This window comes from Nannobrachium achirus, assembly GCF_963921795.1.
Source record: "Nannobrachium achirus genome assembly, chromosome: 1".
NCBI lineage: Eukaryota > Metazoa > Chordata > Actinopteri > Myctophiformes > Myctophidae > Nannobrachium > Nannobrachium achirus.
This window is the reverse complement of record NC_137810.1, coordinates 55132411-55149079: the sequence shown is the minus strand read 5'-3', so window position 1 is coordinate 55149079 and position 16669 is coordinate 55132411. Positions and strand designations below refer to the sequence as shown.

Genomic DNA, 16669 nt, shown 5'->3' with positions numbered 1-16669 from the left:
ATGCAGCTTGTCGATCTGATGTTTTTGCGCCACCAGCGTATAGGGACAGAGCACGAATTATAATTATAGCTGTATGCTGTGGAGATTGGAGGACTGATGGGAGACCACATGACAACAAAGTTTGCCCTCCCCACCCTCTCTCTGTTTGGGAATTGCTGTGAGGAGCGCATTCTGTATTGAAGGACAAAAGCAGGTCATTCATTAAGCAGACCAGCCTTAATAGAGCATGGCCTCTCAGCATATCGCCGTTGTCGGGTGGAAACCTTATATGTCCAAAACCGTTCGTTTTGCATTTAACATTTTAAAAATGATTAAACTAGTGAAAACAGCCGATCTACAAGCACACAACGCCTCGCACCGCGAGGCGTTGTGTGCTTGCAGATCGGCTGTTTTCACTACTTTTGTCCGACGGCCTTGTATGATGAAGCAGGGCTTTACTTGGTGAAAAAACTTACAAATGTGAAACTTGGAGATATGAGGTTTCTGCCCGACAGTGGCGATATACAGTAATACTTCATCTCCCCTGTTATACTGTACATGTATTACTTTAATCCTTCAGCCTTTAGCCCAAAAATCAATGAAGTGGTTGGCTCACATGAGACCAATTAGATACCATCTATCACTGTGGTCTCGGCTTCCTCTTTGGGAGTGGACTGAGATGTACTAATGCAGTGATGGTGGTAAGACACAAGCCTTCTGTACACACACATCCACACATGGGCATTTTTAATGAAACTCCGGGCATCAATAAGTCTCTCTCAGGGATTTGGATGATTGGTTTCTCTATATAAAGCTTTGAAAGGGTCTCTTTCTGTATTTCTTTGTAAAACTATAAATGCTAATAAGATAAGCTTCAGTGGCAATGTTCCCCCCGAAATTATACTATATGGTTTCATCTTTTGCTTTCCATCCTCCTCACCAAAGTGTTCATGATTTATCCCTTTGTAGGCATCACAATTGAGCATTCACTGGCGTATGTATTTGTCTGCATTGTGTTCAATTTGATTAAACAATATAAAAATATCTTATCAAAGTTTGCGTAGGAGAGGATTTTCTGAAGGCTTTACGCAGTGATTGTGTTTTTTTCCTCAGATCAGTGACTTATGCTATTTACAAATGTATGAGATCATGTTCAAAAAGTTTATTCTCTACTTACAAAGAGCCACATTTGTGTTACACCAAAGAACTAGCCGTTCTTTTATGGGTACATTACTTTCATTTACTGTATTTTCTGAAATTGACAAAATGTATTACAATTCAGTCTTGAATATGGATATGGAAAGTTACCTTGTTTGCCCACAAGAGGTCATCCTTCCATATACTACAGCATACAGTATGTAGGGAGGAATGTCCATTTGCAAATGATGAATAATACACTTATTTGATATGACAAAATATACTGTAGGTTCACTATGAAGATATTGAAGGCTGCAGAGATAAACTGTGCAAATGTAAGTGCTGTTGAATTGTTTTATTTCAGCTTCAGTTTCACTATAAGGGTAGACATGAAATGCCATCATGTAAACAGTATTTTTGAAAAGCTATAGTTTTTACATATTAACTGAATGCTTCAATAAGGCTGAACAGCGCAGAATTTTACTTGACATACCATCAGACTTATATACACATTATATTTATCCAAGGAGCCTTTTAAGCAATTTTGAATGGTTTCCCTCATTTTAAATAAAGAACAAATGATTGATTGGTACATTCATTTGGTCTGGTGTTTTACAGTCAATGTTTGAACATCACAGTTTACAATCAGTGGTGGAAAGGGGAAAAAATGGGTTTCACAAGCCACGGATCCCTCCTTTAGATGTGTCTTTGGTCTAAAAGACAGATAAAATGCTGTGTTCTGTGTTTTCGTCAAGCTTTCATGTATCCTCTTTCATTTGCCTTATTCACGTAGCCTCTTTTGAACTCACAACCTCTCTCATCATCCTGTCCGCTCATGTCACCATGTAGCCACGCAGGGGTGTCACACCAAATCCTGGGCCCTGGGTACAAGGATTCACTGCGGGCCCCCCATGAATGTTCTTCATAGCACCGGGTGCCGCGCTGCGAGCTTGTAGATCTGCTATTTTTGAATCATCTTGAACATTTATTTCAACAAATTTCAACAAATATTTCAAATCTTTCTAAGGTTTTTTGAAAAACCTATGTTTCTATGTCAGTGGTGCTCAAACTTTTTCACATGAAGGAGCCCCAAAATGATATGTATTTGGCCACAGGCCCCCATCTCAAAACATTTAGTTCCAGGGACCCCCCAGAAGAAAAGATTTGAGTTACAAATGTTCGCTTAAAAAAGACATTATATTCAAAGATTTGCACACATTTTCACGACTTTTCAAAAACAGCAGCTCTACAAGCTAGCTTGTATACCTGCTATTTTTCAATAGCTAAAGTATAACATAATTCCAGGCCCCTCCACCTTGGGCCCTGGTAACCCAGTCCCACCTTTCCAGCTCCTTGTGACGCCCCTGTAGCCACGGAACAGGGAGAACAAGAATGGACCACTTAAAAGCCTGTAGACCTTTGTCTTCAAAAATATATTCAGTGTGGGGTAGTGGTGGTGGGGGGGAGCCTCATTTCCACAGCTGGGTATCTGTCTCACGGTAAAATTCTGCCAGGCCATTCTTTCTATTCCATCCCAACATGGAGCATTTCTTGCCTTCCTGACTGTCCATTTCAACCAGAAAACCAGTGGGGAAGGATAGCCATGCAGCCACACTCCCACACTCTGCCAAGGCCGCGGGCCCAGCCACGGTCCGACGTTCCACCTCCCCAAATGAAAGGATAGTCTCACAGGGGTCGTGTCTGGTCTGCTCCCCTGAGACCATGCCATGTCTGCCCCCCCACACACACACACACACACACACACACACACACACACACACACACACACACACACACACACACACACACACACACACACACACACACACACACACACACACACACACACACACACACACACACATCCTTGTCCCTATGGCAACCGCAGCCTTCTGTCTGCCTGCTCTGGCCTGCTGCAGTCCACACAGACCAGACCGAGGGGGGCCCTCAGGCCTCCAGCAGCTCAGATCCACATAATTAATGTGATTATATTGATATATCAACGCCGTCGCCTTCCACTTCATTAAGCTGGACACTCTCCCAGACATGTCACACAGACTATAAAGAAAGTGGGCACACCGTCTCTAGAGCTGAGGTCTACAATGACTTAAGCATGTGTGTCCATTTCTTTATGGCGCTGCTCGCATCGCATGAACCCAGGATCAGTGCATGCATGGTTCCCAATATTTTTAGCTCGTGACCCAAAAGAGAAATTAGACGTTTCGCCCGGGACCCAAACTAGTGAAAACAGCAGATCTACAAGCTCACAACACGTCGCTTCGTGTCGCTTTGTGAGCTTGTCGATCAGCTAATTTCACTTCTCACTTCTTAAAATCCTAATTTATGGAATTTCTTATATTTTTCCTTTATTTATTAATAGAATTACTTATATTTACATATGATATATTTATATATTTTTTTATTATTCATGAAAATCTTGGAAAGGTAGAGGAAACAAAAAAATTAAGGGACCCATAGAAATGTGTCCACGACCCACAAATGGGTCCCCACCCGCTGTTTGGGAAACAGCAGCCTCGGAAACCCAGACTTTTGGCGATTTTGGCGATAGGAAAGGGAAACAGTGAAGCAGCACCTCTGATTAAATACAATTTAAAAGACTACATTAATCTTTTGGTTGGAAATGTTACAGGTTTCCCATTTAGCTTATGAGACTCTCAAAATAAAGAAAGCAAAAAAAGAAATGTCACATGTGCCATCAGGTGTGAGATCTCAAGGTTGTTAACATAACTGGTTCCCGCTCAAAGTTTCTCCTCAATAGGAGTATTGATATCCTCAAGTGAACCGCATAAAGGCAGAGGCAAGTGGATGTCCCTCCCTGAATCTGAGAGTCTTTTTGTGGGTTCTGACTGGATGTGGAAGTCAAATAATATCACCAATAAATCATGTCAACACTCAAAGGGCCCACCCACTCTTGCTCTGAGAAAAGGTCACATTCCATAGCTGCAATTAGACATGGAGATGTGCCAACAATTTAATACTATCAATTCATGTTTTAACTTAATACTCCTTGTCAACTTAATACAAATTATCACACAAGCGCACATGCAGATGTTTGACCATTATTGTTGTGTGTAAAAATGTATAAAGAAAATGTTATATATCGCCGTTGTCGGGTGGAAACCTTGTACGTCCAAAACCATTTGTTTTGTATTTATCATTTTTAAAATGATTTAAACTAGTGAAAACAGACGATCTACAAGCACACAACGCCTCGCACCGCGAGGCGTTGTGTGCTTGTAGATCTGCTGTTTTCACTACCTTTGTGCGACGGCCTTGTATGAGGAAGCAGGGCTGTACTTTGCAAATTTGAAATTTGGAGATACGAGGTTTCTGCCCGACAGTGACGATATAATCTTATAGAATCGAGTTAGATGTACACCAACCTCTTTCCAGACTTACAAGGCACCAAGTTCATAGTAATTATTAGTGATTAAAGCAGGGGTCTTCAACAGGGGGTCCGGGACCCCTAGGCCTAGGGGGTCCTCAGTGTTACTACAGGGGGGGCACCAAATCTTTGTGTAATAGGCCAATTCTTTTAAATTAACAATTCTGAGGAGAACTTTAGCCAAAAATAGCCACGAGGCGTTGAGAGCTTGTAGATCGGCTAGACAGACTGATGACAGTGCTGTCAAACAAGTCGAAGAAAATCTGCATAACGCATTTATACAATATGTAGAGGGGGTCCCTGCTTCATCTCTCTCAGTTAAGGGGTCCTTGGCCTGAAAACCTTGAAGACCCCTGAGTTGGATGTACAAAAACCTCTTTCCATACTTTGGGGCACCAAGTTCATAGTGATTATTAGCGATTAAAGAATGATCTTCTCAGGAGGCTGGGGTCAGAGTTCAGAAACCAGCTCAGACACTATTGTCATGCATGATGACTTGTGTCACAGTAGCGACACTCAAAGGACAAACATCCTCCATCAGCCCCATCTCCCACGCTCCTTGACAAGAGGACAGCAGTGAGGAAAATATGAATGCAGAATTATACCGCAATCTTTTACACATTAAATCAATTTGATCCAAGAGAAAATTTAAATAAATGTTTTATTGAGTCAAAACAAATACACTTGGGTTACACCCTAAAGCTTGCACACCATGCATCTAAAAATATTTTAACGATTGGGGGCAGCATCTTCATGTGAACATCACAGTATAACGTTATTTTAAAACAATCTCAAAACACAAGAACAAACACAAAGATCTAAGGCAAACAGAACACACAACTCATTTTAAATTAAGTGTTATTTGAAGCGATGCATTATAAATAAATAGAACAACCACGACTCCCCTGCAATCCAAAGTAGACCCTATATAACTTTGTTGAATTTATACTAGTTTGGCAAAATGAACATCAAAATCATTTACCTAATAGAGACAAGGGGACACTTCACGCAAAAATGTTACTGTAGTGAGTGAACACATGTCTGGAGTGTGTTTACCTGTTCAGTCGAAGGTGGCTGCAATTCCATTCTAAACCCACAGATGGGGGAAATTGGGGATGTCTTCGACTTAATATCTGTGAGTTCCCAGGCACTTAAGAATTGTTTATTAATAGGTTTTCACCAAATAACAGTAACACCTCCAGTCCTCAGTTTAACAAAAATAATTTACTCTTAATGACCGTCACAGTTAATTCACAGTCAACTGTGTTAACACTAAATAGGCTGGATTTGATCACTCCTACTTTGCCCTCAGTACAGTACAGCAGAACGTAAAAACAGTAAGCATTGAGCACTCTTTAAAATCGGTTTCGTACTGGGACCAGAAATCCCTCACAAAAGAAAAAACAAACAAAACAACACAACTACACAGGTTCATAGTGGTACCTAGTTTGCTACCAAATGCAACCTTACTTGCAGCATTAAGAAATGTTCTGTGTTACGAACACACATTGGCATAGGTATATTTGACACACTGCAGAAATGTCAGCAGTGGACAGCAGTCCAATTCCCTTTGTGCACCCTGCTTACTGACCTCGGTGACAGACAGACAAACCAGTAGCCCGCTGGTCACACTAACAGCCTAATAGGTAGCAAGGTAGTAAGGAATCAACACGACAGAGCCCATCATCACCTGTCAACCTTCAAGTCATTGCCTGTTAGCTTTAGACATGTTTGTTACAGCCAAAACTAATAATGGGAGATACCCACAGGGATCCCTTCTGTCTGGTTATTGTGTGTTTAGCTGTAATGTCTCCTGCATTGCCCTGCAGACATACAACTGGCTATTACAACAGGCTGGGGCTGGTGTTGCTTTGTGGGTAGTGTAGTTTTGTCTCCCTTGCAGTTAGTTCTGCATGAGGTACTGATGGAAATAGATGCCGAACAGGGAGCTGATGACCTGGCAGGCTGCCACCCACCAGGTGAGGAAGGCGAACACGCCTCTGAAGAAGAGCGGGGTGAAGACGGAGCGCAGCGCGCCGAAGGCCTCGGAGAGGCGGGCTACCGTGGCCTGGACGTCCTCCTCCATGTAGTCCACGCCCTCTTCGTCCTCGTCCACTCCGATGGACAGCACCGGAGCAGCGGGTGTGGGCATCACCAACGATGCAGGGGTCACCCCGGGAGTCTCCCCGGCACGCACTGTCCAGGAGAAGTCACCTGGAAGAGACGCCGCCGCTCGTCAAATTAAGCCTTTTTATGTTTTGAAAGGTACCGTTATGTGTGAGCGTTATACATACATGCAGTGGTGTACATTTACTCAAGTCGTCGTTGTCGGGTGGAAACCTTGTATGTCCAAAACCGTTCGTTTTGCATTTATCATTTTAAAAATGAGTTAAAGTAGTGAAAACAGCCGATCTACAAGCACACAACGCCTCGCGGGTGCGAGGAGTTGTGTGCTTGTAGATCTGCTGTTTTCACTACTTTTGTGCCACGGCCTTGAATGGTGAAGCAGGGCTTTACTTTGCGAAAAAATTTGCACATTTGAAACTTGGAGATACGAGGTTTCTGCCCGACAGTGACGAAGTACTGTACTTTATTGGAGTATCCAGTATATTTACTTCTACTCCACTGCATCTCAGATGCAAATATTGTACTTTTACTCCACTACAATTATTTGACAACTTTAGTTACTAGTTCCTTTGTAGAATTCGATTATTAAAAAACATAGATTAACCACTTCAGCCCTATATGATTTTTGGCCATTTGAAAATAGCCGATCTACAAGCTCACAATGTGTCGCATCGCCAGAGCAGGATTAATGCACATGCTTTACGTGCTGAAGGACAGGGCACCATGCTTGTTGGGGGCACCAAACGGTGGGGAGAAAGTGAAAGAAGACAGAACTATCAGCGCAAACTAGCACCGAAACGGGTCGTAGCATGGGCACCATGAAAGGTTAATCCGGCTCTGCGCATCGCATTGTGAGCTATTTTCAAATGTTTTTTTTTATACATTTGAAAACTTGAAATGGGACAACATGCATAACGCTGCATACTTTTGTGAGTTCAGTGCGAGTTGGTGCTCTTTGCTTACCCAGAGCCTTGAGAGATAAAGTTGTGAAGAGGATGAGGATAACAGGGATCAGGTACTGCAGGGTGACCACGGACAGGTAGCAGAACACACGAGTCACCTGCAAACATAAGAGATAACAACAAACATCTCTCAAAAATGTAGATATATAAATAGCAAACACGTTACGTTACGGTACATTACTATGAATATCCCAATCCCATTTGTTGTCGTTTTAATTGATCTGAACTGATCGGCTATTTTAAGCCCTAGGCAAATTACAATCCTTTGTATACTTTACCCTATTGTGCTCCATCTAAGTCAGCTGCCATATAAAAAGGGCATTAACTTTACCTTTGCGGAAACGAACAAGGCCACAACGTTTTAGAGAACGGTCTTTGTGAGTAAAAGGTCACCTTTTTAAATAAATAAAGTGCGTGGCCCAAATCTAATTTTCCTCTTTCAACAACCATAGCAACCTTCCAAAACCTAATAAAATGTTTCAGAGTGACAAAAATCAAGGTTGCAAAAAGAGGTTTGTGCACATCCAACTCGATTCTGTAAAATGTATTGTATATTTATACATTTATTACACAAATCTTTCTGTATGCAAAGTAACTGCAAATCTTGCACCAAAATTAACATAAAAACTAACAAGACAGGGATAATTTGGATAGGGGTGGGCGATACTGGAAAAAATATTATCACAATACGCTTCATGCAGTATCACGATAGACGATATTATCACGATACTGTTTTATGCGAGTTTTTAGGTTTATTATGATTATTAGACCCACACAGATATTCTATTGATAATCTATTCATTGTTATGCTGCATATAGAAAGATAGATATCCTAATCTATGATTTTTTTAATGATAACATTTTGATTTTTGATTAAACAATTAACATCTTTTACCTCAAAATATTTACTAGTTGGTGTGATGATGGGTCCAAGAAATGTTTTATGGGTTCCCATAAAATGTTTTTGAGTGTTGTGAGCTTGTAGATCGGCTATTTTCAAAACAATTTGGCTAAATCATTTCGGGACCACTCAGGTTGTCAACAGTCAACAACCCATGCCTTACCATTGAAACTTGGGGGAAAACAAATTACCCTACGACCAACCAAAGTCAGGAGGTTTGTTATGATACAGCTTTCTTTTTACAGAATTACTCCGTTTACAATACAGTTATCATCCTAGCGTTTAGCTTTTCTACTAAACAAAAATGGCATGGTTTTATAACTAAGCCAATTATGAAATAGACGCGAAATAGACGCTACGATTTCACCGCGAGACACACGCATGCTTCAACGGTGAAAGCATAACAAACAAAGCACTTTATAGCTACTGTTTGTAGTTAATAAAAACAGAAGCATGCATTTACAAGGCGATCTAAATCACCTCATCAATACTGCCAGAACACACAGCTGTGGACTCCACTCCAGCACACACACACACACACACACACACACACACACACACACAGCTCAGCAGTTTGCAGTGAGATGGCTGATAGCGATAGAAGGACGGATAAAGTAGTTTGCGTCCTGTTAGTTTAATGCATCCATTATTAAAAATATGCTTCAAAGAATGCAGGGCAAGCTGCATCACTGCTTTATAAAGTCCCGTGAAAGTGAAACTAAATCGTGGTCGTGGACCAGTGTGCCAAGCTGCTCGGTGCTCCGGTCAGTCACTCACTGTAGAGTGTAGACACTCGGAGCCTGTCTGCGTGCTGCCCGGGGGCGGGGCCGTGAAAGCAAAGGGACAGATCTTAAAGCCATATGACACGTTGAGCCGCGACACGTTGTTAGCTTGTAGATCTGTTCTTTTTGGTGAATTACACCACCGTACTATAGAAGTATAAATTAAGCAATAGAGCAGCGACTCATAGAACGTGCACTCGCTGTATCCAGAGCCTTTTCTGTATGACTGTTTGTATCACGAGAGAAACGATAATCTGAAAAGGCATATCGTGGCAAAGCTGTATCGTCGAGACGATAATTATCGCCATATCGCCCACCCCTAATTAGTAATGTTTATTTTTATCATAGCACGCCAAGCATATCATACATGCCGTCACATAATTGAAAACTGCTTTTAAAATCAGCATTGCTGTTACAAATGTAAACTGGTTTGGTACCATATACTTTTGTATCAATGCTAATAAAATAAGGGACTTGAATAACCAGTACTGGGTTTCAATTCTATTTCAATTAATTCAATCATTTTGGGAAGATGCTCGTATACAGAACACCCCACAAGTGTGAGATCAGAACAAATGGCATCAACAAACAACAGGGCAAATGGTCACCTGAATAGAGTGCAAAGAAAACTATTTGTGGCTTCAAAAAACAACTAGTAGGATAAGGATAACAGGTAAATATCAGCATAGCACCTGTCTACACAACATTAGTGGGGTGGGGGGCGTGTAAGTGTAATCTTTTGTTTTCCTTTCAAATGTATGTGAAAGGTTCGTTTTCACTACTCGTTTGAAGGTAAGGTCTTTAGAACAATTTTGGTTAAAGTGTCAAGCAATCAGATTAAAAACCAGCCTCTAGGAGGTGTTGGCAGTTGCCAACGCCCCACCAGCCCAAGCAAAATATGTTTTGTAACTTTTGATTGGATTATCTGATATGTATGGACTCAGGATCAGGATGCAACGTAGGTGTGAGGGCCGCGTAACGGAGCAAACCTCTAGTCAAAACATCCATCAAACTACAACTATCAAAACAGTTGACAACCAGAAGAAAGAGAAGGGGCAAGAATTTAGCGCGACTGAAGCCAAGGCTCGCCATTAATGTAAGAAGGTTGAGAACCACTGATCACATTCTTAACATTTGTGGTTGAGTGACTAAGTTATGTCTGCGTAGCAGACATCTTGGTCAAGAAGTATTAATAGTATCAATCGAATAGAAAAGGTGGCAAGAAGGGTTACAGGGAGAATGAAGTGCTATGAGGTGAGGTGGAGTCTGAAGAGGTGAGTCTTCAGATTCCAGCAGAAATTTGGGGGTGAGTCTGCAGTTCTTCTGACTGCAACGGGGAGTTGCAGTCTGGGAGCCAGGAGGGAGGAGAGACTAGGACACGCTGTCCAGGGTGTATTAGGTAAGGCTCGAAAAGCAACCCTGTGTTAGCTGATCTAATAAGTGAGCAGGAAGGGTTAAAGGTAGGCTAAAGCTGTGATCTTACCTTTCTTTGGATGTCTATTGCAGCGATGCGACCTGCCTCCTTTTTCATCTGTTCCACCCACTTCTGGGACAGATTGAGGTAGGCCTGCAGGTGGTAGCGGGTCAGTGCTATCCTCAGCAGGCATAGTGCTACTATGATCCATAGACGCATGCTGTCAAACACTTCACTCGGCACACTGAAAGAACAGGTACAAGGGGATCAATTCAAGTGTACCCCAAGCAAACTAATTATATGGTAGTGTTCAGTGTACTTTCACTTACAGTGTGATTGAGGTCTTCCCCATAGGTGCCTTGGCCAGAAAGTCCCTAGCTATGGGTTTGACCCATAGAATCAGCACAATGATGGGAGATATGAAACTCATGTGTAACAGAATCCTGTAGGAAACAAAATGAGTGTTACAAACAAAAACAAAACATGTAATTTTATCTAGTTCAAACTTATTCTTCACTGAGAAAAACACCGGGGTAATGTTTTCTGGAGAGGTCAATGATATTACCATCCATTAGACTTATTGTTGGTTGGTTCGACGCTATGCTCGATGCCTCCTGTACTTACTGTATGAGAGGGCGGTCCGCGTTCATCTGGACGGCATCTAGATGTGTCTGAGCCACTCGCAGTCCAGGAAAGGCTAGGAGAGCACCAATGTAAGCACAGAATGTAGCAAGACCCAGCTTTACCGTCAGCTTCGTTATTGGGACTCTATTGGGAGACAAAACAACAGCGAATGGAAATAAATAAACATCATTTTTAGATTTCTTTACAACCTTAACTTAATAACAATCTCTGCAGAACTTTCATGTCTAGGATATTTACCAAATATTTGTGCATGATTAATAATGGGATGTTGTTACATATACAATATATTTAGGCATCTGTCTTAGTAAACACATTCAGTGCCACCTTGGCGCCCAATGGCCATAGAATCCACCATAGACAAGCGTTGAATATGCACAAGCCCTGCGCAGCCATGACGCGCCTGAACACTTTCCTTTGTGTCATGAACAGGGACAGGATGAAGTTAGCTTGAAGTTAGCTATTGGCTACCAAGCATTTTAGAAGCTCTATTTTCGGCGATTTAGCCATGATTAAACCTTGCACACCTCATGGATATGCATGGAACAGAGAAAATGAGCTCTAAAGATCCTGGATTGCATTGGAGTGGATGGTAAATATCGGCGGCGCGACGCTCTCGCGGGCCGTGTAAACAGATGACGGCCGGCGGGCCGGCTCAAAAAAATAAAAATTTACAATTTTCTTTTTTTTTTTAAGCCGAACTAGTTCGGGATCGGCACCCTGATAAGGTCCAAATAAAGCCGAACTAGTTCGGGATTGGCACAGTAAGAGTTAAGAGGCACTTACGACCAGTAAGCATAGCCTTGCTGTTTGGCAAAGATTTCCAAGTTGTCAAAGAGGCTGGCAAAGCCTGGTTCCAGGCCAAACTCCAGGTAGTCCTCCCTGACCACCAGCACCAGCATGGCCACAAGCAGAGAAAGGAAGCCAAAGGCCAGGCACACCGAGCGCTCGCCACCCTCGTCAGAGCGGAAGTAGTGGCTCATCAGCGTGTGCAGGGTCCTCCTGAAGATGGGAGGTTAAGGGAAACCAAGGGAGCAGGAAAGTAGCTCTATACTTATACAATCAATTAATCTTTATTTCAGACTCTACAGGTCCATATATCAACAATCAACAAAACAAGAGAGGGGGTGTTAGTATATTAACACATTTAGTGCCAGCTATTTTGAATTAATCCAACAAAATGTGTTAAGACAAGGGTAATACATTACTCATCGTCAACCACTGTGATCATTTATATGTTTATGTTCTGCTTTGCAGGAATCTTAAAGGATACAGACCAAACAGAACACTCAGGACACACCAGATGGCTCCTATATTGACCTCTTTGCTGGCATCCACAACACTGTAGTAAACCTCTGTGAATAGGAAGACACCAACTGCATAGAGAGCAAAGTCTATCAGCCACTGGTACTCCAGAAAGAAACGCAACACTGGAAGAAAGGAAGTAAAATAAAATTAGTAATGAATGTCTGGTGTAAAGTAAATTAAATCTATTTTTACATAGGACATAATAGTGAAGTAATTGTGGATATGGAAGGAAAAATGCTATCTAATCTGGGGGAAAAAGGCAGATTAGAAGGAATCATTCAGAAAGAAATCAAATGAGCCTACATGAATAATCTGTGTGAGTTTGTCTTGTTTTATTTCTGCACATGCCCAAGTTCAACAGGGGCAAACACAAACAGGTCATGTTTCTTTGTAATTGTTATACATTATTTGAGTCACATTACATTGAGGATAATGACATATTGATCAGCATTATGGGTTCATAAGTTAGACACAGAACAGCATTATCGTTACAGCTGGCACAAATTAAAAAGCTGGGCATAATGAAAAGGGCCAACCTACCACAAGGACACAAGCTTGGCTTTTGATATCAGTCTGTGCACCTTATCCAGTCTTTATATTTGTTTAATTGCTGGTTCAAACATGGCTGTCATTAAACCTACACTGTACCGTGTTCAGACATGTAGGGTAGGGTAAGTTGTATTTACTTTACCTAGTGCGTCAAGGCAATTAACTGGAGCCTTCTCCAGGTGAAGGTTGATGTCTTTAGGCACTGTGATTGGCGGTGTGTCCCCATTCTGGTGTCTCCTGGAGAGGACAACAGGAAGAGTAACATAAGAACACATAAGGAAAAACAGCAACCTCCTCCTTAAATGTAAAAACATTCAGACTAGCCTACATTTTACTCCCATGTATGCTGGCATACACAAACCTGCTTGTAAATGGATCAAATGTCTTTACTTTTGATAGGAAGCACCACATTGTATCCCAGGGGCAGCAATAGCTGAATGGGTGGAGGCCGTCTGGGAAACAGAAGGTCCCCGGTACGCGTCCCAGCCCCAGCTATGTGTCAAAGTGTCACTGAGCAAGACACTTATTAGCCCCTTAAGGCCCATGCATACTCCACTTTTAGGTGACAATGTTATCACCTTTTTGGTGGAAGCATTATCACCTAAACGTTGATTTTAATCAAAATGGTGTTGTTCGCTCTTTAGGTGATAATGTTTCCACCTAAAAGGTGATAACTTATCACCTAAAAGTGGAGTATGCATGGGCCTACTGCTATCCCCCAGTGCTCATCACGTACAGTACATCTTACAGGGTTCCCACACATTTTTACCAATTAATCTCCAAAACTTTACCAAAACTTTTCCAGAATATTTAACCCAATTTCCAGGACTATATAACAATAATTCAGCTCAATAACAAGTCACTTACTCCTATGCGCAATGCCCAAAGACAGGTAGTGTATGCCAGTGGTTCTCAACCTTTTCGGGCTGTGACCCCCGAAATAATCATATTTTAACTGGGGACCCGGCACCCTGACGAGCACTAAGAGTTCCAGTACTGGAAAAATATTTTTCTAATTTCAAAATATTTCCAGGAATTTCATGACCGTGGGAACCCTGATCTTAGAAGCTGAAACTGAATTCCCCCCACAGGAGTAACAATGGTCTCCCCTCTCTCCCCTGCCAGTCCTTTCACATCTTCCCCCAGCTCACACCTGTCTCTCTTGTTGGGTTTAGGCATCTGCTTCCCTGCCAATGCACACAACTCTCCTTCTGATGGGTGTTTGAAGCGGAACAAACTGGAAAGAGAAACAACAGATGTCATAAGCAGTGCAATGTAAAAGTAAAATAAATGGTAAATGGTGCATTTATATAGTGCCTTTATCCAAATCGCTTTTATAGATTGTAAATTACATCCACCGATGACGGAGGAGTCCATGCAAGGCACCAACCAGCACATTCGTCATCGGGAGCAATTAGGGGTTCAGTGTCTTGCTCAAGGACACTTCGACATTAACTCTGGGGGAGCCCGGGATCAAACTGGGAACCTCACAGGTCCCATTCGGACACTCTACCCCTGAGCCACTGCCATAACATATGTACCATAAAAATAAATACATGTTATATGGCATGGGTGGCATTATTACCTGCCATTGCAAAGAAGCCAGCGGGCAAAGGAGCAGTGTGGGGCCATCCTCTGCATTACGCTAGCAGCCAGCAAGCTGACCACCAGCTGAATTCCCATCAGCGCCTTCAAAACAAAAGCAAGTTAATTGTCACAAATGTGTCCAGGTTGAACAGGTTCACCGTCCGTCAGTTAAAACAGTGCTTCTCAAAGTGGGGTCCAGGAACCCCAGGGGTCCTTGAAGGAGTTCCAGGGGGTCCCCACTGTAGAACTAATGGACCCTTATGGGTCTGTAACTCAGTGTACAAATGGAACCAAATGGACCCCAACAGATCAGAGTTAAATTAACATTGATTTTACGATATAAATTGGGGTCTCAGAGATAGAATGGGGGTCCCTAGCCTAATGCATGTCAAACTGGGGGTCCTTGAAATTAAAAATAGTTGGTAATCAGTAATCACTGCTAGAGCCATAAAAATCTATTATGCAGGTCCCTGGCATATCTTTTCAAATGGAGGTCTGCAGGCTAATACGTGTCAGTTTTGGGGGTCCTTGACATGAAAAGGTTTGAGAACCACTGGCACTGAGTTTTAAACAACTGCTCTGACAAGGGGCTGCGACACGTGTCAGGGTGTAGAGGTCCCCTCTCTACAACTGCGACAGTCAGTCAGAGGTCCCCAATACTTGATACAGCTTACAAGAGACCAAGAAAGTTACACATGACACTTCTGTGGAAAGTACCCTAAATGTAGAGGACTGTGATATTAACTTAGCATGCTACCTACTATGCTATCGTGCTGCTGACACGCTCAGAATAACAGGTATTATTGGATGCAGTGAAATTTTGCACAAACTTGACAGTCAATACGCGAATGAATGGACGCTAGCAGCAAGTTGCTACCGTGCTAAATTTAGCTAAACTTCCCCAGCTCAGCTGTCAATGTTGCTCTCTGAGCAGCACTAGCTGGCTAACTAGCATTAGCATATTAGCTCAGAGAGAGAAGCCCGTTCTAGGCAAGTGTTTTCCTACAACAAGAGGCAGACGTTCTTTATGCATACTATAGAGGGAGAAAAAAATAAACTTACCATCTTTTCCTGAAAGAGTTAATTTACAAGACACACACTGACTCGCTCTATGACGGTTCTAAGCATGAGTGTCTTGCCTCTTGACCATGGTCTTCTTGACAGCTGCACTGACAACATGTGTGACTGTGTTGAAGTGTGTCCCGGATGTTCTAGTGGGCGTCACACAGCGGCAGGAGGTCTCGCTTTTCCATTGGACCTTGGCAAGTGCTGCCTGTGGCGTACCATGATGAATTCATCTTGAGCCAAAAGGTAGGCTGTTGGTTTTCTACGGTTTTATATTTTCCCCAGTTTGGTTTTCAAACCTTCTTTCTTTCTTTCACTATGAATTGAGTACAAAAGACCCCAATGTAAACAAGCCATTGTGCTTTCTTTGTTTGTTTGTTTAAATCCTATTTAAGTAGACCTTGTATCTGAACTGTCATGTTCTGTGCTTTTCCTATGGGAACTTCTAATAAAGTATTCCCAGATTCAGCTCAAACAAAGGGTCAAATTTGTTCTTCTGCTATAGGCCTACCACTAAAATGTGGAACGCCCTGCCTGGATGGGTTAAGAACAGCTGCTCGAAACTGGTAACAATAAACCTAGCTAACCCTCCCCTGACTGAAATAACTTTTTTTTCCACTGTTTTTGTTTTTGTTTTTCTTTTGCAAGTGCTTTTCTGATAAATATCCACTGCATAGTTCTGTGTTCTATGCGTGAGTGTCTGTCATTCAATGTTATATGAGTTAGAGAAGGATCTCATGGAAATAAGCCTTGCCATACCTGAGTTTCCTTTTAGTTGACCTTGTATCAGTGAACTGTAGCCTACTGTCA

At 42.2% G+C, this 16669-nt stretch overlaps 1 protein-coding gene across 1 annotated transcript; it reads right to left on the bottom strand.

The window, feature by feature from the left end:
• Window positions 1-5241: 5241 nt before the first annotated feature.
• On the bottom strand, window positions 5242-15983 carry tmem161a (transmembrane protein 161A). Its single transcript, XM_080723381.1, has 11 exons — window positions 15857-15983; window positions 14793-14896; window positions 14361-14444; window positions 13350-13444; window positions 12624-12780; window positions 12137-12352; window positions 11333-11476; window positions 11038-11151; window positions 10778-10952; window positions 7613-7709; window positions 5242-6736 (listed from the first exon to the last, which is right to left on the bottom strand). The coding sequence occupies exons 1-11, from the start codon at window positions 15857-15859 to the stop codon at window positions 6426-6428; spliced, it is 1500 nt and encodes a 499-aa protein (XP_080579507.1). The 5' UTR covers window positions 15860-15983; the 3' UTR covers window positions 5242-6425.
• Between the last annotated feature and the right edge of the window lie 686 nt (window positions 15984-16669).

Coding starts and splice junctions, on each gene's coding strand:
- tmem161a (XM_080723381.1), bottom strand. Junction 12,353..12,623: donor CTGAGTGTTCTGTTTGGTCT/GTATCCTTTAAG, acceptor TCCCATCTTCAG/GAGGACCCTGCACACGCTGA. Junction 11,152..11,332: donor GCGGACCGCCCTCTCATACA/GTAAGTACAGGA, acceptor TGTTTCCTACAG/GATTCTGTTACACATGAGTT.